The 24,309-nt window shown below is 41.1% G+C and overlaps 1 protein-coding gene across 2 annotated transcripts in view; it reads left to right on the top strand.

The window, feature by feature from the left end:
- The first annotated feature begins 501 nt into the window (after positions 1 to 501).
- Positions 502 to 24,309, top strand: part of cfap20dc (CFAP20 domain containing) — a 388,329-nt gene continuing 364,521 nt past the window's right edge. The window contains exons 1-2 of one of the 2 annotated variants that reach the window (XM_043708208.1): positions 502 to 1,403; positions 1,707 to 1,793. In XM_043708208.1, coding sequence (XP_043564143.1) covers positions 1,383 to 1,403; positions 1,707 to 1,793 — 108 coding nt within the window. In that variant the 5' untranslated portion in view covers positions 502 to 1,382. Of the gene's footprint in view, positions 1,404 to 1,706; positions 1,794 to 24,309 lie in introns of those variants that run through there. The other variant, XM_043708209.1, reaches the window with a different exon arrangement.

The following is a 24,309-nucleotide window of genomic DNA, read 5'->3' as shown; positions in this document are numbered from 1 at the left end:
TAAGAGGACATGGTTTAAGTTGCACCTATTAGAAATCTTTTCTTTTCACTTGTTAAAGTTGTGTGCTGCAGGGTTTTGTTTTGTTACTGAAGAAAACCTGTTATGAATTGCTATTGTGGATTTCAACAGCTTCCTCGTTTCCCCTCCCCCCACATTATCCCAATCCCAAGCCTCCAACTCAGCACTGCCCTCCAGACCTGTCCATCACTGCCCCTCTGAACTATCACCTTCTCCCTCACCTTCATCAACCTATTGCTTCCCCAGCTACCTCCCCCCAACCCCACCCCATCCCATTTATCTCTCAGCCCAGACCCACAAGCTTCATTCCTGATGAAGGCCTTATGCCCGAAATGTTGATTTTCCTACTCCTCGGATGCTGCCTGATCTGCTGTGTTTTTCCAGTACCACACTCTTGACTCTGATCTCCAGCATCTGCAGTCCTTTTTCTAGTGCATCGCTATTGTCCTGAATCTCAGTCATTTAGGCAAACTGTTCATTTTGATGGTCTTCGTGGTATTTCATACATTTATACATTTTATGATGACTTGTGGAACCATGTGGGCCATGATTATAAGGGTACTGCTTATTAATCAGTCACTATGGCATCAAGGTTTTATATGTCTGTAAGTGTAGAATGCTGCATGAAACACATGAAGTGATTATGTGAAATACAATTCCTGGCCACAAGCAAACTTGAGCATATAATTAGTCAGATTGATCATCGCCATGCCTGCAAAGCAGATATAATTACAGACAAACTTTAAAGTGTCATCAGTGTAGCACAATTCACAAGATCTCATAGGCTTCACCAGGGCACGAAGCTGATCTCCCCTCACCACTGTAAGTATTTAACAACATACTCTTATTTGCATAGTTGCTTTTCTTCAGTAAAGTTGGGTCTGGAGGACATGTTATCAACAATCTATCAGCATTTACCATCTCCTTTTGTCTTGAGATCAAATCCTGGACTGGACCTGAACGTCGGACTGCTACCAACTGAGTTCATTCCTAAGCTAGCACAATATGGTGGTAAATCTTCAAAATGCCACTTTAAAATCACATAAAGATGCTGACTGCCGCAACTCATCCGTCAACATGGAACAAAAGCAGAAATCAACAGAAACACCCTTTCGTTTCGACTGGGCGCATGCTCATTGCCGACAAACGGTCAGCCTGCAGCGTCCGTGTCACCATGACAACCGCCGAGCTTCCTCACGAGCCCTCTCTGAGGGCGGCGTTCTCCGTGCTTTGATTGGTCCAAAGGGGCAACAGGTGCAAAATGGAGGCTGAAGCTGTGAGTTGTTGTTCAGAAATGGAAAAGAATGTTTTCTCTGCATTTCCTCCGTTAGATTCTTCCAAAGCTTTCTGAACGTCTCTGCAGCATGTTCAAGAACGAGTATCAGGTAATGTTCCAATACTGTGGCCTTTGGAAATTTCGACAATAATACACAAAGTACCTTGTGAAGAAAGTTTCAACCACATTTATCAGTTATGTTAAGATAATGGCAGCTAACCGATCGTGATCTTTAATACGTTGAAATGGTTTATATTTGCAGAATAGAACTTTTCTCTGCAGTTAGTGTTGGATGTTTTCATGAGCAGTCACTCACTGCATTGTCCCTTTCCTTCACTGCTGTAACTTTGTGTTTGTCAACTACTTACTTTTTCAAGGCAGAAAACAAACATATGGCTTTTTTTTAAAAAAGGGAGGACCATTTGTAGAAATCTTCAGCTCACAAGGTAAAGATCCAGTTGCAAAATGGAAGCTTTGTGGCAGTCCAGCGGTCCAAAAAGTAAGTTACTGGTAATCAATACAGTTGAAATTTATTGATTAAAGTTTTGGAACGGTTTTCGAAATATGTTTTTAAACCTTTTTTAATCCCTCGCAATGTGGATTCTTGCACTTATTTACAATAGGATCCTAACGCGTTTTAAATGAAGTTCCGAAAACTTTGTAAGTGAAAAATAATCCAGTAGCAGGTGCGTTCTCCCGAGTATCATTAGAAGAGTTATTGGTGGAAGATAGAATAGGAACTGAAACCCCCCCCCCCCCACGAAATATAGAACACAAAAGTAAAATACGGCTGATGCTGGAAATCTGAAATGAATTACTGAAATATTGTCGTCAGGAACCATCGTTGGTAAACAAAGTTATTTTTTTCAATGTTCATAATTGTTCATCGACAGGGTTTGGCTGATCAAAATTAAAACCATAAAATACCGACAGTGTTTATAATGTAATGCCTTTGGTGATCACAGGGTGTTCTAAAGTTACATTTGAAATGTAGTTATGGTTATGCAGTGGGAGACTTGAGCAATCAGTTCGCATACAACACTCCCCCACGCAAAACGGAACGATATTTTTTTTCTCTCGCTGGTGATTGGAAAAGAAGTTTTGGGTAACGCTTGTACTGTTCATTACAATAGTACCATGGAATCTTTTACAGTCGCTTGAGTGAACAGGTCGGATTTTGTATTAATGTCTCAAAGATAGCACCTTCAACAGTTTAACTCCCTCATGACTAACTGGAATACCAGTATTGATTATTAAGCTTAAGTCCTGGAATGGAACTTAAGCCGACAATTTTCTGATTTAGAGGTACAAATTCCAGAAATAGAGCATTTTGGCACACAAAATCATATAAGCACTTGTATGAGCTGACTCTTTGAAGGACTTGTCCAGTTAGATCCCCATCCTATTATAGACAAAGTCTTTTCTCTTGAGTGGGTGAGTCCAGAACTGGAGGGCATAGGTTTAGGGTGAGAGGGGAAAGATATAAAAGAGATCTAAGGGGCAGCTTTTTCACGTAGAGGGTGGTACGTGTATGGAATGAGCTACCAGAGGAAGTGGTGGAGGCTCGTACAATTGCAACATTTAAAAGGAATCTGGATGGGTATATGAATAGGAAGGGTTTGGAGGGATATGGGCTGGGTGCTGGCTGGTGGGACTAGATTGGGGTGGGATATCTGGTCGGCATGGACGAGTTGGACTGAAGGGTCTGTTTCCGTGCTGTACATCTCTATGAATGTATTTCTTCTGTATAATGCTACAATCATTTCCTATCCAAACATATATATATTATATATACACAATTTCCTTTTGTAAGTTAATGCTCAATCTCCTTGCATCACATTTCCATACAGTGTATTCCAGGTCATAATGTCATGTTTTAGATTTTTAAAAATCTCCTTCCGATTCTTTTACAATTTATCTTAAATCTGTAACCAGTTATTAGCATCCTCCCTCCCCCCTCCCCCCCCCCCCGCAAGTTGAGTTTCTCTTTCATTAATATGATCAATGCCCTTAATAATTTTGAAAGCTTCTATCAAATCTTCTTCAGACTTCACCTTATGAAGACAACAATTGCAGGCTCTGTAGTCTGTCCACTTAACTAAAGTACCCTCTCCCTGGTGATATGCCTGACTACTGTTCCTCTCCATTGCCTTGGCATCCTTCCCAAAGTACTCAGATTGGACACCATACTCAATTTGTGGCTTATTCAGTGAATTCTAAAGGGTCTTTGTAATTTTGTTTTGGTTTCATACTTTATACTAGTGTATGTTTTGAAAGCTTTATCAGCTTATTGCTTTAAAAAAAGTGAACCCCAAGCTCTTGATTTATTCGATTTAAATTGTATTGCAACCCTTCACCTATTTCTGCTGAAGCCTACCTTGACTTTAATTCAAATAGCAATGCCATGCAATTTCCAAAAGTATTGAGCGCGCAAGTTGATAAACATATTTGTTGAGTAATAGGACCCTGAAACTAACGCTACAGGAGCAAAATGTGGGAAGGGAGATGGGAATGAAAACTTGTCGATTCTGAAAAATTATTGTGGGTGACCAACTAAAAATATAAATACTCTGGCGACAAGAGGTCAAAGGCAAGGAATTCTGCCAGGAGTAACTCACTTCCTGTCTCTCCAAAGCCTGTCCACTATCTATAAGGCACAAATCAGAAGTGTGGTGGAATATTCTCCATTTGCTTGAATGAGCACAGCTCCAAAAATGTTGAACAAGATTGACAGCATCCAGGACAAAGAAGCACGCTTGATTGGCAACTTATACACCAACTTAGACAATTCACTCCCTCCACCATCAAACCACAGCAGTTCACGAAGGTTCCTTCAGCTGTGCCTTCCAAACCTACATCCACAACCACCTATAAAAATGGCCAGCAGATACATGGAAATGCAATCACACCAGCAATTTCCCTTCCAACCACATATTATCTTGACATTGAACTATATTGCTGCTCATTCATCATTGCTAGACCTGAATTCTGGAGCTCCTTACGCACAGCATTGTGGATACTTACAGTTCAAGAATATGACTCACCATCAACCCAATTAAATATGCGCAATAAATGTTAAAATAGAATAGATTCCCTACAGTGTGGCAACAGGCCCTTTGGCCCAACAAGTCCACACCGACCCTCCGAAGAGTAGCCCACCCAGTCCCATTCCCCTCTGACTAACGCACCTAACACTATGGGCAAATTAGCATGGCCAATTCACCTAACCTGCACATCTTTGGACTGGGAGGAAACCAGAGCACCCGGAGGAAACCCATGCAGACAGTAGGAGAATGTGCAGACTCCACACAGACAGTCATCCGAGGCTCGAGTCCATGGTGCTGTGAGGTAACAGTGCTAACCACTGAGCCACTATGCCACTCAACATGGCTTAGATAGCAACATCCACACCCCATGAATAAATTTTAAAAATGCATGTTAATATATTAAAATTTATAAAGGAGGCAACCTGTTCCATCTCATCTGTGGTTTAATTCAGTCTGAGTCAAACAGCTTAGAAACTAGTCCTTTGGCCTATAAAACCATATGATTCAAGAGCAGAATTAGGCCACTTAGATCACAGAGTCTTCTTTGCAATTTGATCATGGCTGATATGTTTCTCAACACTATTCTCCTGCATTTTTCCTGTAACCTTTGATCCCCTTACTAATCAGGAACCCATTTATCTCTGTCTAAATACACTCAATGACCTGACCTCCACAATTTTCTGTGGCAATGAGGTTCCACAGAGTCACCACCCTGTAGCTGAAGAAACTCCACCTCATCTCAGTTTTAAAGGGCCATCCCTTCGCTCTGAGGCTGTGCCTTCAGGTTCAAGTCTTTTTTACTGGACGAAACATATTCTCTGTGTCTACACTTTCCAGGCCCCTCCAGTATTGTGTAAGTTTCAAACATATCCCCCTTCATCCTTCGGAACTCCATGGAATACAGACTCGAGTCTTCAACCACTCCTCATGAAGCTGATTATTCCTAGATTTATTTCCTTTGGACCCCCTCTGACACCAGCACATCTTTCCGGAGGTACGGGAATATTCCAAATGTGATCTGATCAGAGCCTTAAACAGCCTCAGCAATACCTCTCTTGTATTCCAGCCTTCTTGAAATAAGTGGCAACATTGCACTTACCTTCCAAACCACCAATTAAGCCTGAATGTTAACTTTAAGAAAATCCTGAACTGGGAGTCCAAGTGCCTTTGTGCTTCAGATTTCTGAAGTCTTTAGTTTATGCCTCTGTTTGTCCCCTCAAAATGTATAACCTCTCTCTTTCCCACATTGAATTCCATCTGCCACTTCTTTGCCCACTTGCCTTGCATGTCTAAATCCTTCTGCAGTCTCCTTGCTTCCTCAGCACTACCTGCCCCCACCACCCTACCTACTTATCTTTGGGTCATCTGAAAACTTAACAATAATTCCATCAGTTCATTCGTCCAGAATGTTAATGTATAACATGAGTAGTTGTGGTCTCAACGCCAGCACCGGCGGAACTCCAAAAGTCACTGGCTGCCATCCTGAAAAATACCCCTTTATCCCTACCCTGCCTATTGTAAGCAACAAACACAAAACTACACTAAACCTATTGACCTGCACTTGTTCAGATCCTACCATGGCATTTTAAGTGCTTATCCAGAGGTTTCTTAAATGTTGCAAGAGTACCTGCCTCCACCACCTTCTCGGGCATCATATTCCATGTTTCTGACACCTACTGGGTGAATTTTTTTTAATTTTGCAGATCTTCTCTAAACTACTAACTCCTCGCCTGTATTTTTGCATGGGATTGGTGTTTTAATTCTTCAGATCATCAACCTCATCTTAATTTTGTTAACCTCTGATTCATACTGATTACTGATTGGAGCTGTCAATCATTTACCTAAGATTGTTTGCACAACGTAATTTTCTAAAACACAGCTGAATAAGGCTTAAACAAAAGTAGAAATTGCTGCAAAGGCTCAACAGGTCTGGCAGCATCTGTTTAGAGAAATCTATATGGACTTCAGTAAGGCAAGGTTCATCGTGAAGAAGGGCTAATGCCCGAAACGTCGATTCTCCTGTTCCCTAGATGCTGCCTGACCTGCTGCGCTTCTCCAGCAACACATTTCCATCTCTGATCTCCAGCATCTGCAGACCTCATTTTCTCTTCAAGGTTCATCGTGGTAAATTAATTAGCAAGGTTACATCACATGGAATACAGGGACAAGTAACCATTTGAATACAGAACTGGCTCAAAGGTAGAAGACAGAGGGTGGTGGTGGCTTTTTGACTGGTGACCTGTGACCAGCTGTGTATAACAAGGATCGGTGCTGTGTCCACTGCTTTTTGTCAATTAGAGAAATGATTAGGATGTTAACATAGGAGGTGTGGTTAGTACATGATGCCAAAATAGGAGGTGTCGTGGATTGCAAAGAGTTACCTCAGAGTATAACGGAATCTTGAATAGGTGGGCCAATGGACCAAGAAATGACAGATGGCTCTTAATTTAGATAAATATGAGGTGCTGCATCTTGGAAAGGCAAATCAAGGCAGGAATTATACACTTCATGGTAAATTCTTGGGGAGTGTTGCTGAACAAAGAGATCTTTGAGTGCAGTTCCTTGAAAGTGGAGTTGCAGGTAGATAGGATAGCAAAGAAGGTGTTTGGTATGCTTGCCAGTATTGGTCAGTGCATTGAGTATGCATTGGGAGGTCTTGTTGCAGCTGTACAGAATATTAGTTATGTCACCAGTGGAATACTTACATGCAATTCTGGTGTCCCTGCTATAGGAAGGACATTGTGAAACTTGAAATGGTTTAGAAAAAATGTACAAAGATGTTGCCAGGGTTCGAGGGTTTGGTCTGTAGGTCGAGGCTGAATAGGCTGGGACTATTTTCTCTGAAGCTTCGGAGGCTGAGGGATGACCTTATAGTGATTTAGAAAATCATGAGGGGCATTGATCGGGTAAGTAGACAAGGCCTTTTCCCTGGGGTAGCAGAGTCCAAAACTGGAGGGCATAGTTTGAAGGTGAAAAGGAGAGATTAAGGTGAAAACTGTGGGCGGCACAGTGGCACAGTGGTTAGCACTGCTGCCTCACAGCGCCAGAGACCCGGGTTCAATTCCCGCCTCAGGCAACTGTCTGTGTGGAGTTTGCACATTCTCCCCGTGTCTGCGTGGGTTTCCTCCGGGTGCTCCGGTTTCCTCCCACAGTCCAGAAATGTGCAGATCAGGTGAATTGGCCATGCTAAATTGCCTGTAGTGTTACGTGAAGGGGTAAATGTCGGGGAATGGGTCTGGGTGGGTTGCGCTTCAACGGATCGGTGTGGACTTGTTGTGCCTGTTTCCACACTAATCTAGTAATCTAATCTAATCTAAAAAAGAAAGTGTGATGTGTTTATAGAAAAGAGCTGCCAGTTGAAGTGCTGGAGGTTGGTATAATTTAAAAGGCATCTGGATGGGTATATGAATAGGAAAAATTTAGAAGGATCTGGGCCAAATGCTGGCAAATGGGATTAGATTCATTTAGAATATCTGATCGCCTTGGACGAGTTAGACCGAAGGGTGTGTATCAAGCTATGACTCTAATTCAGAGTTAACGTTTCAGGTCAAGTGACCCTTCCTCAGAACACTGAATAAAGTTTAGCTTGACACATTCTAATAGGAATCTTGCAAATAAATTACTTATGTTATAGCTTAGTATGTGTTTAGTATTGTCTTGAATTTTATTATTTTCACATCCTCAGATTTCTTAATGTTGTAGTTGTTCCTTCACTACTTTTCCAGGTAGTGTTGTAAATGGGCCTTCTCGAAATGTTTTGATATTTGCCTTCCCATAGTTGTTCCAGTATGTTAAATATATGGATTGCAATGAAGGAGGTTAGCTTAAATAGAAATTAGATTTGATTCAAACTCAGGAATTAACTTTTTTGCCTGACCCATCATTAATGGCTGAAACAATGCAGTGCCACATGGATTCTTTCACGTCCCTGTAAATTCCTTGCAAAGCCATATATGCTAGCATTTCTGCATCTAAAAAACATTGACAATGTGAGAATCATGAACAATGCAGTACTATTTAAACATTTCTTTGAATTTGACAAGAAACTTAATCTTATCAGAATGTTGCAGTAGTTGCAGTGAAAACAACTTTTGTGTGCATGTGTCCCAGAACAATTTCCCAGTAACTTGGAAATTTGTATTCTCAATTGATTAGAAGCCTCCAATCATCAAATGCTTGGGAAACTTTGAAATTTGGTGTAGTATTTTATTCAAGTATGCTCCTTTTTGTCAATAATAATGTTATGTTCAGAATGATATTTTAAAATGATAAAGATTACGAAATAGTAAAATAATTGAAACATGCTGATTTTAAAGAATGGAATACATCAACATAAATCATATTGATAAAGCAAAATGTATTTTTGCAAATGTGGTATCCTGTCTTATTTGAATTATCATACTTAGATGCATAGTTATGCTCATTAATTGTATTCAAACCTCTCTTCTGGACCAAACTTCTTGTCCTCATTCCAGGTACAACTTTGATTCCAGTAAAAAAAATAATTGAACAAAATCCAAGTCTGTTTGTATTTATAATTCTAGTGTACACAGTTTTCCTTTTCTGATGGATAACAGTAGGGCATGTTGCCATTATTTACTAAAAGGTTCCAAATGTGAGGTTTCGTTAAAACTGTTATGTTTTGGACTGTCTGTAATTTCAAGCAAGTGGAGGAATGAAGGGGATCATGTCACTTGTTCTGAATTCTGCTGACAACAAGCCATTTTCAAACAATAATATATATGCATTCTTTTGAGTTTATCTCCAGGATCACTTTGAACCATGTTTGCTGGAGATGGTGGTGCAGTGACAATGTCACTGGATATGTAATGTAGAGTTTAATGCTCAGAAGAAATGTGTTTGAATCCAACTATGACATATGGATTGAATTCAACTCATGAACTGGAGTTTAAAGCTCTCGATGGTAAAAATGAAAATAAACATTCATTTACAATAATAATCACCAGGAAAAATGGCTTTTTTATTTAAAGAATGAAATTACCATCTTCACCTGGTTTGCCCACAACATGTCCCCAAGCAGCAGCATGGTTGACTATTAAAAGCACTTTGAAATGCCCTAGTAAGACACACAGTTGCACCAAACTGCTACGAAGCCTAAGAAAAGATGAATAACTTTATTGTTATGTGCATTTTGCAGTGAAAAAATACTGTCAAAGGCTTCAGAAGTTGACATGATCCAGCACCATTTTTAATAGTTTAAGAATTGGGCAGCACAGTGGCTCAGTGGTTAGCACTGCTGCCTCACAGCACTAGGGTCCTCGGTTCGATTTCAGCCTTGGGTGACTGTCTGTGTGGAGTTTGCACATTCTCCCTGTGTCTGCATTGGTTTCCTCCAGGTGCTCCGGTTTCCTCCCACAGTCAAAGATGTGCATGTCAGGTGAATTAGCCATGCTAAATTGCCCATAGTGTTAGGTGTGCTAGTCAGAGGGAAATGGGTCTGGGTGGGTTACTCTTCAGATGGTCAGTGCGGACTGGTTGGGCTGAAGGGCCTGTTTCCACACTGTATGTAATCTAATTTAATTTTAAAAAAACTTAAGAGTCCATAACCCTTCTACCCCCACTTTGCTGCCAGCACCGGACCCAAGCAAAGCCAAAGTTGCCATTCCTCCGGCACCAATTTTTCCCACTGGCCAACCTCTCCAATGCTGGGTCCCGTTCTTGCCCCCTGCCCCCGCCAGGGTCCCACTCCAGGCTCACAGGCTGCCATCCGCCATTGTCCCATTCTGGGCTTGCCAGCCAACTTTACCGTCGGTTGCCAGGTTCCCACTCTGGGCTCTCAGGCAGCCTTGCCACCTTCCACCAGGGTCCCATTCTGGGCTTGCCAACCAACTTTACTGCTATCTGTCAGGATCCCACTCTGTGCTCACCAGACCCCTCGCTGACATCTGCCAAGGTCCCACTCCAAGCTCACCAGCCATTTTGCCACTGTTCGCCAGGGTCCCGCTCTGGGCTTGACCGGCTGCAACCATGCTTTGGACCCTGATGATGTTGCCTTTCCACTTAGTGCCATCTGCACTCCCTGTCAATGCCATCGCTGTCAATGCTGCCATGACTGAACATTCCCCAGAATCTAAATAGAAGCAAGAACTGAAAAGAAACAAAAGACGAGAAAAGAAGCAAAAAGTAAAGGGGTCAGACTGGACGAGCCCTGAGCTCAGACCCAAATGCTACTTACTCCACCATCACTGTGGTCTTGAGATTAAAACCAAGAAAACAAATAAAATTGGATAGGAACCACCTGATGTTAACCTAGAGACTTGGAATGATAATGTTGAAACCAGCCTATGATCCTGCAAAGTTTTCCTTACTTACATCTATATGGGTTGAAAAATGTGGTGTTAGAAAAACACAGCAGGCCAGGCAGCATCCGAGGAGCAGGAGAATCGACGTTTTGGGCATAAGCCCTTCTCCAGGAATGCCCAAAACTTATGCCCGAAACGTCGATTCTCCTGCTCCTCGGATGCTGCCTGGCCTGCTGTGTTTTTCCAGCACCACATTTTTCAACTCTGGTACTCCAGCATCTGCAGTCCTCACTTTCTCCTATTACATCTACATGGACTTCAGTACGGTGTTCGACAAGGTTCCCTGTGGGAGAATGATTACCAAGGTTAGATCTCACAGACTACAGGGAGAACTAGCCATTTGGATACAGAACTGGCTCAAAGGTAGAAGACAGGGAGTGGTGGTGGAGGTTGTTTTTTCAGACTGGAGGCCTGTGACCAGTAGAGTGCCACAAGGATCGGTGCAGGGTCCTCTAATTTTTGTCATTTACAAAAATGATTTGGATGCTAGCGTAAGAGGTACAGTTAGTAGGTTTGCAGATGAAACCAAAATTGGAGGACAGCGAAGAGGGTTACCTCAGATTACAACAGGATCTTGACCAGATGGGCCAATGGGCTGAGAAGTGACAGATGGAGTTTAATTCTGATAAATGTGAGGTGCTGCATTTTGGGAAAGAAAATCTTAGCAGGACTTATATACTTAATGGTAAGGTCCCAGGGAATGTTGCTGGACAAAGAGACTTTGGAGCTGAAAATGTGTTGCTGGAAAAGCGCAGCAGGTCAGGCAGCATCCAAGGAACAGGAGAATCCACGTTTCGGGCAGAAGCCCTTCTTCATCTGACCTCCAGCATCTGCAACCCTCACTTTCTCTCAAAGAGACCTTGGAGTGCAGGTTCATTGCTCCTTGAAAATGAAGTCTCAGGTAGATAGGATAGTGAAGAAGGCATTTGGTATGCTTGCCTTTATTGGTCCGAGTATTGAGTACAGGAGTTGGGAAGTCATGTTAGGCCACTGTTGGATATTGTGTGCAATTCTGGTCTCCTATCAGAAAGATGTTGTGAAACTTGAAAGGGTTCAGAAAAGATTTACAAGGATGTTGCCAGGGTTGGAGGATCTGAGCTACAGGGAGAGGCTGAACAGGCTGGGACTGTTTTCCCTGGAGCATCAGAGGCTGAGGGGAGATCTTATGGAGGTATACAAAATTATGAGGGGCATGGATAGGGTAAATAGGCAAAGTCTTTTCCCTGGGGTCGGGGAGTCCAGAACTAGAGGGCATAGGTTTAGGGTGAGATGGGAAAAATATAAAAGAGACCTAAGGGGCAACCTTTTCACGCAGAGAGTGGTACGTGTATGGAATGAGCTGCCAGAGGAAGTGGTGGAGGCTGGTACAATTGCAATATTTAAAAGGCATTTGGATGGGTATATGAATAGGAAGGGTTTGGAGGGACATAGGCAGGGTGCTGGCAAGTGGGACTATATTGGGTTGGGATATCTGGTCGGCATGGATGGGTTGAACCGAAGGGTCTGTTTCCACGCTTTACATCTCTATGACTCGATCTCGGGGAGCATTATCCCACAGAAAGAGAATAAAATTCCAGGTATGGATGGCATGTACATACCCAAGAACAGTGATAAGGATATCTAAAAGTTCCCTGAAAGCTGGGGACAGCTGGTGTCATTCTGTATACAATGAAGGGAGATTAAACATTAGTGATGAAAAAGGTATTGGAATCAACACTAAATAAGCTGTCAGTAGAGTTTTTGGAATTACTAGTCCTAATTGTTTTTAAAAATCCAGAAAGGCAGTGATGCTTAACTAACATGATAAAAACTTTATCTATTCTGTCAGTGATCTCAATGCTAATGTAGTTGATCTTGTATTTTTTGATTTTATAAAGACCTTCAATAAGGTGTTACGTGGTAGTTTTATGACAGAGATTAAGGCAAATGGAATCATTGGACAATTAACAGAAAGGGTAGTAAATTTGTTTTAGATTAAACAGTGCAAGTTGCTAAAAGGGAGCCATTTAGATTGATAAAAAATAGAAAGTTGTGAACTGGGGACCACTTCTTTTCATAATTTTGCATTAGTGATTTAGAAAGAAATAACTGTCAACATTTGTGGACTACCAAACTAGAAGGTAGCAAAACACTTGCATTGTCTTTATATCCTGTGAAAATGTGGAGATGGGGATTAAATGGCACTTTTTTTTAGATTAGATTAGATTCCCTACAATAAGGAAACAGGCCCTTCAGCCCAACAAGTCCACACCGACCCTCCGAAGAGTAACCCACCCAGACGCTTTCCCCATATTCACCCCTGACTATGGGCAATTTAGCATGACCAAATCACCTAACCTGCACATCCTTTGGACTGTGGGAGGAAACCGGAGCACCCGGAGGAAACCCACGCAGACACGGGGAGAATGTGCAAACTCCACACAGACAGTCACCAGAGGCTGGAATCAAACCTGGTATCCTGGTGCTGTGAGGCAGCAGTGCTAACCACTGTACCACCATGCTGCCCTAATAGGAGAACTAGAAACATTACATCATTTAATTTAGTAGCTGAAACATAAGAACTTGGAGATAATTGGTTGGGAGAGTGAACTGTGTGGAAGAATGCAGATGAAGTGAGGTTACCCACTTTGGTAACAAAACAAGAAGGCAAATTATAATCAGAATTGTGATAGGTTGGAAAAGGAGAAGGTGCAACAAGACCTACATTTTCTTGTACATCAGATGCTGAAATTTAGGATGAAATTTAGGCAGTGAAGAAGTACCCATAGAGTTGGCATAAAAATGATGGAGAAAAGTTTTAGCAGTAGCAACAGAATTAGCTTGTTTAGTTCAGCACTAGGGTAAGATCATAAGTTAGGACAATATCATCTTTAAGAATAAGATAAATCCAAGGTAACAAAGTCTAGGTGAAACAAGGAATCTTATAAATTAATATAAAAGGAATTTTGTACAAACCCAGAATTACAGATTTTTGTAACAGACAGTCTGATAAGTTGACAGACAGTTTGAAGTTTGTAGTTTATCAAGAATTAAAGGAAAAATGTGATCCTATAGTAATGAAGACTCTTTAAGTAATTGAGTAGTGAGAAATTTAAGAAATGCAATCTTCCCGTAGCGTTAAGAAATTTGGCTGAGTTCTTTGAAATAAAGCGCTACAGGTAGTATGGGGACTCCTTTCCACTATCAGCAAGGGGACTGAATGACATATGGGGAAAACAGAACTTCTAAAGGTCACCAACTTTACTTCGAGAAAATAAACAACATCAACTTCACAACCTAAATAAGCAAACCAAAATAATAATGACTGGGACAACTCAAATGAATTCATATATCCAAGGATCAAGGGAGGAAGGACAGAGGCAAATGGTGAGGTGAAAGGAGAAGAGAATATATTTTGTAAAACCTTTAATTCAGACAAGCGTACTGAGTTGAAGTGATTAAGTTTCAGTCTTGTTAATGGAATTTGAATAGATGCTACCTTCTAAGTAAAAGATTTAATGTAGAAATATTTAGCATAGGGACAGTAAATTTCATCTTAAAAGCAATCAAAAACAACAATACTTTAAGCCAGAGGGAAGAGAGAAACAGGAGGCTGAGTTTTGGGAGAGACCATGTGGGAAGTCAGTGAATGGTTCTGAAGTTCAACAAAAAAAAATTAAAAACCAAGCAACTAACATTTACAGCTGACTGACTGTAAAATTGCAAATATATCTGGAATTCAGAGTTTGGTCCATGAAAAACAATGTGTTATCATATTGTAGCTGTACAGGACGTTGTACAGGCCACTTTTGGAATACTGTGTTCCATTCTGGTTTCCCTGTTTATAGGAAAGATGTTGTTAGACATGAAAGTGTGCAGAAAGGCTTTACAAGGATGTTGCTGGGCTGGAGGGTTTGAGCTCGAGGGAGATGCTGAATAAGCAGGGGCTATTTTCCCTTACGTGTTGGAAGTTGAGGGGTGACTTTATAAGAGGTTTATGAAATCTTGAGGGTCATGAATAGGGTCAATGTGGTCTTTTCCCCATGGGGGTGGGGGTGGGGTGGGGGAAAGTCCAGAGCTAGAGAACATAAGTTTAAGATGAGAGGGGAAAGATTTCAAATGGACAACTTCTTCACACACATGGTGGTCTGTGTATAGAATTAGGTGCCTGAGGAAGTGGTGGAGGCTAGTACAATTACATTTGAAAGGCCTCTGCATGGGTACATGAATAAGATGAATATTATATGAGGCAAATGTTAGCAAATGGGATTGAATAAATTTCGGACAACTGGTTGGAATGGACGATTTGGACTGAAGGGTCTGTTTGTTGTGCTGTAGAACTCTATGACTCTAATCGCCTGTTTAAACATTTGCAGCATGTGAATAGAGTCATAGTTGCAGCTGTAAAACAGAGGGGCAGTGTTTATCTAACCTTCCATGGTCATGTAGGACAGAAGCTGCTCACAACTCATTGGTTAAATAATTCTAACTTTAGGTGTAACTGTATAACTTGATATATAACCAACCTGTAATAGAACTGATATTGTGAATGCTTTAGAAATTAGTAGGAATTGGCATCTTTTTGTATCTTCAGTGATTAGGATAGTATGAAATATAAGATGAATAACAGAATGTGATAAAGTTTGTAATGAATATAATGAAAAACAGAATTAAGGAGTCCTTGGAGGTAAGCAAGTCTGGCAAATCTGAGAGAGAATATAACTATTACTTTACATTCCAATGTTAATAGGGTCCATCGAAAGATCCCAAGGTCTGATCATAACAATGTCTGGTAAACACCATTAGATCATGGACTGTCCATAGAGTTCTCCATCACTGATCATGTGTTTACTGATTGGATATACAGATTGGGGAAACATGGTAAACAGTGACATCAATGTTGAACATAATTATAGTAACGCAAAATATGTAGAAATGTTGTACTTGACTCGACGGCCACAGTGTTCAGTGGACACTATTCCAAAAATTTTGCCTATGCAACATGGTAAAAGAGTTCTGAATAAAATTTGATTGTGCTGCTAAACACAGACCTCAAGACTCCTTTTTGATATCTCTCTCCAACACTGACATTCATGGTGAGAGGATTCATGTACATGAGCAGGGATGTTCAACTACAATCATACAGGGCTTTGGTGCAACCACACTTGGATAATTTAATGCAGTTTTGGTTTATGATGTAGGATATTTTGGCTGTTGAGTGAGGGCAACCAAGATTTACCAGACTGATTCCTGGGAAGGCAGGACTGATGTATGAAAAGAGACTAAATTGGTTCGGACTATATTCACTGAAGTTAAGAAGAATAAGTAGGGATCTCTTAGAAACCTACAAAATTCAAACAGGACTAACAGGGTAAATACAGGTAATATGTTTCCGATGACAAGGAATCTGGATTCAGGAGTCAGTTTGAAGATACAATGGATGCCAATTAGGGCTGAATTGGGAAGGAATTTCTTTGCCTAGAGAATGGTGAGCCTGTGGAATTCTCTACTGCAGAAAGCAGTTGAGGTCAAAATATTGAATGTTTTCAAGAAGGAGTTGCATCGAGTTCTTGGGGCTCATGGGATCAAATGGTATATAGGGTGGAAGTGGAAATAGTGTACAAGTTGAATGATCAGTCATGATCTTACTAAATGGCAGAGCCGGCTTGAAAGGCCAGAATAGCCGACTCCAACCTGCTCCATAGATCAGCAAACTGGTTTAAAATCCCAAACCACATGAATTTATTTTTAGAGGCATAGAATTCAAGAGCTGCGCAAAATAAAGTGTTGAAAATTTCATGCCTTGGGTATTGTATCAATTTTAATGAATTGGTCGCTCCAAGTAATTTGACTCAAGCCCAGGGACATACCCATTTATACCCAGTATCTAACTAGGCAATAGTAAAACCCAGGGGTGCAACAATAGCACCTCCTTGTGACCTGAACTGGATATTGTGTTTCTCACATATGCTTTTCCAGTTTTCTTTTCAGACACATCAGGAAACACATGGTGAACCAAGACCAAGTTCCAGTCATTAAGCTGTTTATTTCATACACTGTGATTAAACATGCAGAATAATGGTGTATTTTATTTTGAATTTATTCAGTCTCACTTTACTCCTTATAAGACAAAAGTTTGGGAAACATGCAATAACCAATAGTAAATCCTGTCCCTGCTGATTTCTGATGTATTTGTGCCATGACTCTATATTTATGGCCCATTCCCATGTATTATACTGCTCTTGTTGGGCATTTTAAGGTGCTGATTAATCAGTTGGTTTGCCATCCCTTTTGTGCTTTCTTTATATTACTAATTTAGTTCCATTAATTTAGTTTCAAACTTTTATCTCTCCAAGCTAAATGCTGCTCAATACTAAATGACGCTGTTTACTTGCCCATTTAGTGCTGAACAGGATTCTGTTCAGTGACAGTCGGAGACTAAATCAATATACTAAATTAATTTAACTAAATGAAAGAAGACGGAAAGCAGCTCATTAATCAACTGTTCAAACTTCCCTGCAGGCTTGTGTATCCTGCAGGACATTGCAGAAGTTGAATGCTTTACTGATAACTACAACCGAAGGAAAGCTTGCACGCAAGTCTCAAATTGGTTTTGGCAACCATATTCACTTGTGGGTTAGATTATCTACCACTGACTTAATAACTGAAAAATCCAGCCTGTATATGCCTTGTATGCTTTGAATAATCACTGCTATGAATTTTGCAGTAACATTTCAATCTGTTCTGAATGCTCCACTCCATCTAAATGTCATTTCTTGTATCCTTTCTAGTTTGCTTATACCAAAATGTTATATTGTTTCAGAATTGCAGTATAAGTGTGAAGCCAAATGTGCACATGGAAGGGTGACAGACTGAAGATAAAATTAACAGAAACAGTTAAGATTTTTAAAGATGCTAGCAGGTAGATATGGCATTTCCCACTCTTGGGGATTACACAATTCTACAATAATTCTATAAAGTATTATAGAACAATTGTAATATATGCTGTGCAATGCACAATGTATCAGCAATGCCACTGATTTATATGCTCAACTGATTGAAATATCAATTATCTTGTGCAGTTTAGGACTTGAGTGTCAAAATACTCACCCTGACAATTTTTTTCTGTTGAAATCAATTTTATAAAATCATCAAATGAATAATTTTAATTAAAACATTTTGCATTGATTTATATATGGTCCTTTTTAAATGTTTTATTTTAATGTTTTTTGCTTCTTTTAACCTGAGGATATGCTTCAAGGCTATAGAGAATCTGCAGATTGGAGGTAGGCACATGACGTTTAGTGGGTAAAGGAGAATAGTCTGGTTTTTCAAATTATGTTGAAGAAACAGGTGGATAAACTCTGCTAGAATTAATTCTGGGTTATGACACACTCCTAGATGATGTGTTCAAGACTGTACAGTAGTGGATGTGAAATTGGTGAGTCTTCAGTAAACAAACTTTGTTGGGTTGAGGACCATTCAGAGAATACATACAGCCAAAAGGTGGCATGATAGCTCAGCGGTTAGCACTGTTGCTACACAGCACCAGGGACCTGAGTTTAATTCCAGGTTTAGGCGACTGTGAAGTTTGCACATTCTCCCTGTGTCAGCTTGGCTTTCCTCCGGATGCTTCGGTTTCCTCCCATAGTCCAGGTTAGGTGGATTGGCCATTGTGTCCAGAGATGTGCAGGGATTCTATGAAAGGAAGTCCAAGATTACATAAATGATTTGGATGCGAGCATAAGAGGTACAGTTAGTAAGTTTGCAGATGACACCAAAATTTGAGGTGTAGTGGACAGCGAAGAGGGTTACCTCAGATTACAACAGGATCTGAACCAGATGGGCCAATGGGCTGAGAAGTGGCAGATGGAGTTTAATTCAGATAAATGTGAGGTGCTGCATTTTGGGAAAGCAAATCTTAGCAGGACTTATACACTTAATGGTAAGGTCTTAGGGAGTGTTGCTGAACAAAGAGATCTTGGAGTGCAGGTTCATAGCTCCTTGCAAGTGGAGTCGCAGGTAGATAAGTTAGTTTGGTATGCTTTCCTTTATTGGTCAGAGTATTGAGTACAGGAGTTGGGAAGTCATGTTGCGGCTGTACGGAACATTGGTTAGGCCACTGTTGGAATATTGCTTGCAATTCTGGTCTCCTTCCTATCGGAAAGATGTTGTGAAACTTGAAAGGGTTCAGAAAAAATTTACAAGGATGTTGCCAGGGTTGGAGGATCTGAGCTACAGGGAGAGGCTGAACAGGCTGGGGCTGTTTTCCCTGGAGCATTGGAGGCTGAGGGTCGACCTTATAGAGGTTTACAAAATTATGAGGGGCATGGATAGGATAAATAGGCAAGTCTTTTCCATGGGGTCAGGGAGTCCAGAACTAGAGGGCATAGGTTTAGGGTGAGAGGGGAAAGATATGAGAGAGACCTAAGGGGCAACGTTTTCATGCAGAGAGTGGTATGTGTATGGAATGAGCTGCCAGAGGAAGTGGTGGAGGCTGGTACAAAACATTTAAGAGGCATTTAGATGGGTATATGAATAGGAATGGTTGGAGGGATATGGGCCGGGTGCTGGCAGGTGGGACTAGATTGGGTTGGGATATCTGGTCCGATGGACGGGTTTGACCAAAGGTTCTGTTTCCATGCTGTACATCTCTGACTCTATGACTCTGTAACAGCTGCTTGTCTGGGGCTAGTGAAAGGTGAATATTGAGCAAGTAATGTGGCCTAGCTGAACTGATTGGAGATGTCCAAGTTGTGCAGAGACTCAGTGTGTAAAGAATGGAGAATGTCTCATTTTACTGAGAGCATTTGGAGATTTAATCCTGTTGGTCACTGTCTTTTTGATGTCTTGAGATGTGATCCCTAAGGAGGACTGTGTCAAGTGAGGTAATATGTTAGGAAAGTTATGGAACTCCAAAACTTGGGAGTAATAAATGTGGGCTGAAAATGTGTTGCTGGAAAAGCGCAGCAGGTCAGGCAGCATCCAAGGAACAGGAGAATCGACGTTTCGGGCATAAGCCCTTCTTCAGTAATAAATGTGGGCAGCAGTGCTGGACAACACTGCAAAAGGTTTCTGAAGTCTGAGTAATGGGAGTAAGATTCTTGGATCTTGCAACATTCTGCAAAGATTGAAGCCTGGCTCCTATGATGACGGACGAAAGTGAGGACTGCAGAAGCTGGAGATCTGAGTCGAAGCATGTGGTGCTGGAAAAGCACAGCTGGTCAGCTAGCGTCCGAGGAGCAGGAAAATCCAGAATAGCATATGATTGAAATGTTGATTCCCCTTCTCCTCGGATGCTGCCTGACTGGCTATGCTTTTCCAGCTCCACTCTCTTCGACTCCTTTGATGATGGAGCCTGCTAAATCAAACTGGATAGGTGAGTTTAGGAGAATTTGGTCTGATCCTTTCCTTAACTGTTCTCAGCCATCGTGTACCTCTGCATTTGTTTGGGCGATTAGCCAATTAGCACAGTAGTAATGTCTCTGTGCCTCTGAGCTAGAAGACCTGGGTTCAGATTGAGAGGTGTGTGATAACACATCTGAACAAGTTGATTTAAAAATATCTAGAGTGTCAACTACAACACTGTTGAATGGCTATATTTAGCCATTTCATTAAAAATTATTTAATTTTTTAAGGCTTTTAATATTATAAATGCTACATTTATTATAAGATCATTAGGCAGAGGACCAGAATTAGGCCATTTGGCCCATTGAGTCTATTTTGCCATTTGATCACAGCTGATATGTTTCTCAACCCCATTCTCTTGCCTTCTTCTCGTAACCCTTGACCCTTTTATTAATCAAGAACCTATCTATCTCTGCCTTAAAGGCATTCAATGACTTGGCCTCCATAGTCCTTTGCAGCAATAAATTCCACAGATTAGCCACCCTCTGGCTGAAGAAATTCATCATCGCAATTTTAAAGGGTCATCCCTTCACTTTGAGGCTGTGCCCTTGAGTCCTTCTCTTTTCTATTATTTGAAACATGTTTTCTACGTTCACTCTTTCTAGGCCCCTCCAGTATCCTGTAAGTTTTAATCATATTCCCCCCCCTTATCCTTTTAAACTCCATGGTGCACGAACCCAGAGTCCTCAACAAAACTGATGTCAAACTGTTTTTCCCCAGGATCGTTCTTGTAAGATTCTTCTGGACTGCCTCCAATGCCAACACATCCTTCCGAAGATATGGGGACCAAAACGGCTCACAGTATTCCAAAGGCAGTCTGACCAGACCCTTATACAGCCTCAACAGTACATCTGTACTCTTGTATTCTTGCCGTCTTGAAATGGATGCTGACATAACTTTATGTTCCTAACTGCCAAATGATGAATGCTAATATTGCATCTGCTTTCCAAACTACCAACTGAACCTGCATGTTAATCTTAAGGGAATCCTGAACAGGACTCCCAAGTCCCTTTTTGCTTCAGATTTCTGAAGCTTTTCCTCTTTTAGAAATTAACCTACTTCTCTATTCTACCTAACAAAGTACACAACCTCACATTTTCCAGTATTGTATTCCATTTGCCACTTCTTTGCCCACTTTCATAGCCTGTCCAAATCCTTCTGCAGCCTCACTGCTCCCTCAACACTACTTGTGCTCCACCTGTCTTTGTGAAATCTGCAAACTTAGCAACAATGCCCTCAGGTCTTTCATCCAGATCGTTAATGTATAACATGAATAGTTGAGGTCCCAACACTGATCCCTGTGGAACTCCACTAGTCGCCAATTGTCAATCTGAAAAAGACCCCTTTATTCCTACTCTCTGCCTTGTGCCAGTTAGCCAATCCACTATTCATGCCAATACTTTCCCCTTAAAACCATGGACTCTTTGTTTTTTTTATATATTTAACAGCCTCTTGTCTGGCACCTTGTCAAAGGTCTTCTGGAAATCCAAATAGATCCCGTCCACTGGCTGAGCTTTGTCTAACTTGCTGAATGCCTCTTTAAAGAATTCTAGCAGATTTCTCAGAGATGACATCCCCTTGATGAAGTTGTGCTGACTCAGCCCTATTTTAACATGCGTTTCCAAGTACACTGCAATTTTATCCTTAATATCAGGCTCTCAAATCTAAGCAATGATCAAAGTCAGGCTAAACGCCCTATAGTTTCCTGTCTTCTGCCTCCCTTCCTTCTTAAAGTGGGGTGTTAGATGAGCCATTTTGCCGTCCCCTAGGTCCATCGCTAACTCCAGTGATTCCTGAAAGATCACTACCAATACCTATACCCATTTCCTCCATTATCCTTCAGACTTTGGGCTATAATCCATCTGATCCAGGTGATTTATCCATCTTCAGACCTTTCAGCTTCCCTCGTACCTTCTGATTACTGATGACTACGACACTCACTTCTGCCCCTAACTCTGCAAATTCTGCTATGCTGCTGGTGTCTTCCTTTATGAAAATTGATGTAGAGATACCTATTTAGTTTGTCTGCCTTTTTTTTTTGTTCCCTTTTACTACTTCTCCAGCCTCATTTTCTAGCAGCCCAGAGTCCACTCTTGCCTCATTTTTATGTTTTAGATATCTAAAGAAACCTCTTGCAATCTTATTTTACGAGCCAGCTTACTCTCCGACTTTATCTTTTCTCCTGTTATTGCTATTTTTATTTGCTGCTGGTTTTTAAAAGCTTCCAAATGCTCTGGTTTCCCACTAATCTTCACCACATTATATGCTTTTTCTTTTGCTTTTGTGCCAGTCCTGACTTCCCTTATCAGCCATGTTTGCTTCATCCTCTCATTAGCATGTTTCTTCTGTGCCTCCCAAATTACCCCCAGAAACTCCTGCTATTCCACTGTTTTCCCTGCTAGGCTCCCCTTCCAGTCAACTGTGGCCAGTTCCTCCCTCGTGTCTTCAATTGTAAAACTGTTGCATCAGATTCCAGCTTCTCCCTCTCAAACTGCAGAGTGAATTCTATCATATTATGGTCAATTGCCCCACAGGACTTCCTTCACCTTTAAGCTCCCTAATCAAGTCTACCTCATTACGCATCACCAAATCCAGAATTGCCTGTTTACTAGTGGGCTGTACCACAAGCTGCTCCAAAAGCCCTCGTGTGGGCATTCCATGATTTCTTTTTCTTGAGATCTGCTACAATTTCCACTTGCATTTTGAAGTCCCTCATGATCACTGTAATCGTATCTTTCTCGCAAGCCGTTTCCATCTCAATTTAATTTCTTCCCTACATCCTGACTACTGGTAGGAGGCCATTAGGCTTTTTTTTGCTCCACGGAGATTTTATACCTCATATCACTAAATTTTCACCTGAAGAAAATTGCAAATTTCTTTCAAGTACAGTTGGAGTGATTTGATTAGGCACTTTCTGTTCAGTACAAGTTGCCAAAAACAAATGAGCGATTTAATTACTCTCTATCCTGTTGCATATTCATTCTTCATTGTTACTTATTGACTAAATCAGACAGGTTTCAATGTATTCACATTTAGTTAAGCAGGCATTTGGTTGATGATTGAATGAACAATTCCTCATTTTAGTCAATCACAATTATTAACTCTAAGGAAATGGTGTCTTAAGAGTGCTCTAAGCACCCAGAAGAGCTGGAGAAAAACAGTTACTTTTAGAGTCCTATATACTCTACAAAACCTTCGAGTTTCTTCAGCAAGTTCTGTTTCAATTTCAGATCTCTAGAATCAGCAGGTCTTGGCTTTTACTTGAAGCAATAGGATGTGCTGGATATAGATTTTAAAACATCTGACAGTAACTTGCAGTGGTGCTTCTATAAGGCATGTTTTGTTGCTAAAGTGGTGCAAGTAACCTTGTGGCATTATAATAAACTGTAGTTTTCTGAATACTAAAATTTGCTTGGGATGATACTTGGTTGAAGAAACCAATTGATCACTATATGATAATGGATGATGGAATAAACATTGCAAAGTTTCTGAAATGTAGGTTGAACAAATTACAGATTTTTCTAATCCTCTCTGGCCATGGGTGGATTCAGAGGACTGGAGGACAACTAATGTTACATTATTGTGCAGTCATAGGGAGTCTGTTGGACAAAAATCTGAGGGCCGGGATTAATCGTCACTTCGGGAGATGTGAAATAATTAAAGGTAGTCAGTATGGACTTCAAAAGGCTTTTCACAGAGTCTCACATGGGCTATTAAGCTAGGAACTCAAGGGATCCAAAGTAGAAGAACACAGTAAACCAGGCACCATCATGATGTGGATAAATCTACGTTTCGGGTATAAGTCGCCTTCAAGAATAGAGGTGGGGTGGGGGAGCTGCAGATAAAGAGAGGGGGAGGGTTGTGAGTAGGGAGAGGGACAGAGTGGTGAGGTAGTGATAAGTGAATAAAGGTGGTGGGTATGACCTGGTTCATCTATGGGAGGAATAAATCTGGTTGGTAGCTGGAAGGGAGGAGCTGGGGCTAGAAAAGGAGTCTGGGATGGGTGGGATGGTTATTTGAAATTGAAGAACTCGGTGTTGAGTGCTCCAGGCTGTATACTGCCTTGGCGGAAGATGAGCTGTTGTTCTTCCAATTTGCAGTCTGATTCAATGTGGCTATGGAGGAAACCGAGGATGGACATTTTGGAGAGGGAGTGGGAAGGGAAATTGAAATGGGTGGTGACCGTGAGGTCAGGCTGGCCCTTACAGGCCCTGTTGTACCCATCACCTGTATTCACCTATCACTACTTCACCACTCT

The sequence above is a fragment of the Chiloscyllium plagiosum genome, chromosome 18 (genome assembly GCF_004010195.1).
Source record: "Chiloscyllium plagiosum isolate BGI_BamShark_2017 chromosome 18, ASM401019v2, whole genome shotgun sequence".
Lineage (NCBI taxonomy): Eukaryota > Metazoa > Chordata > Chondrichthyes > Orectolobiformes > Hemiscylliidae > Chiloscyllium > Chiloscyllium plagiosum.
This window is presented reverse-complemented; position numbering and strand designations above follow the sequence as displayed.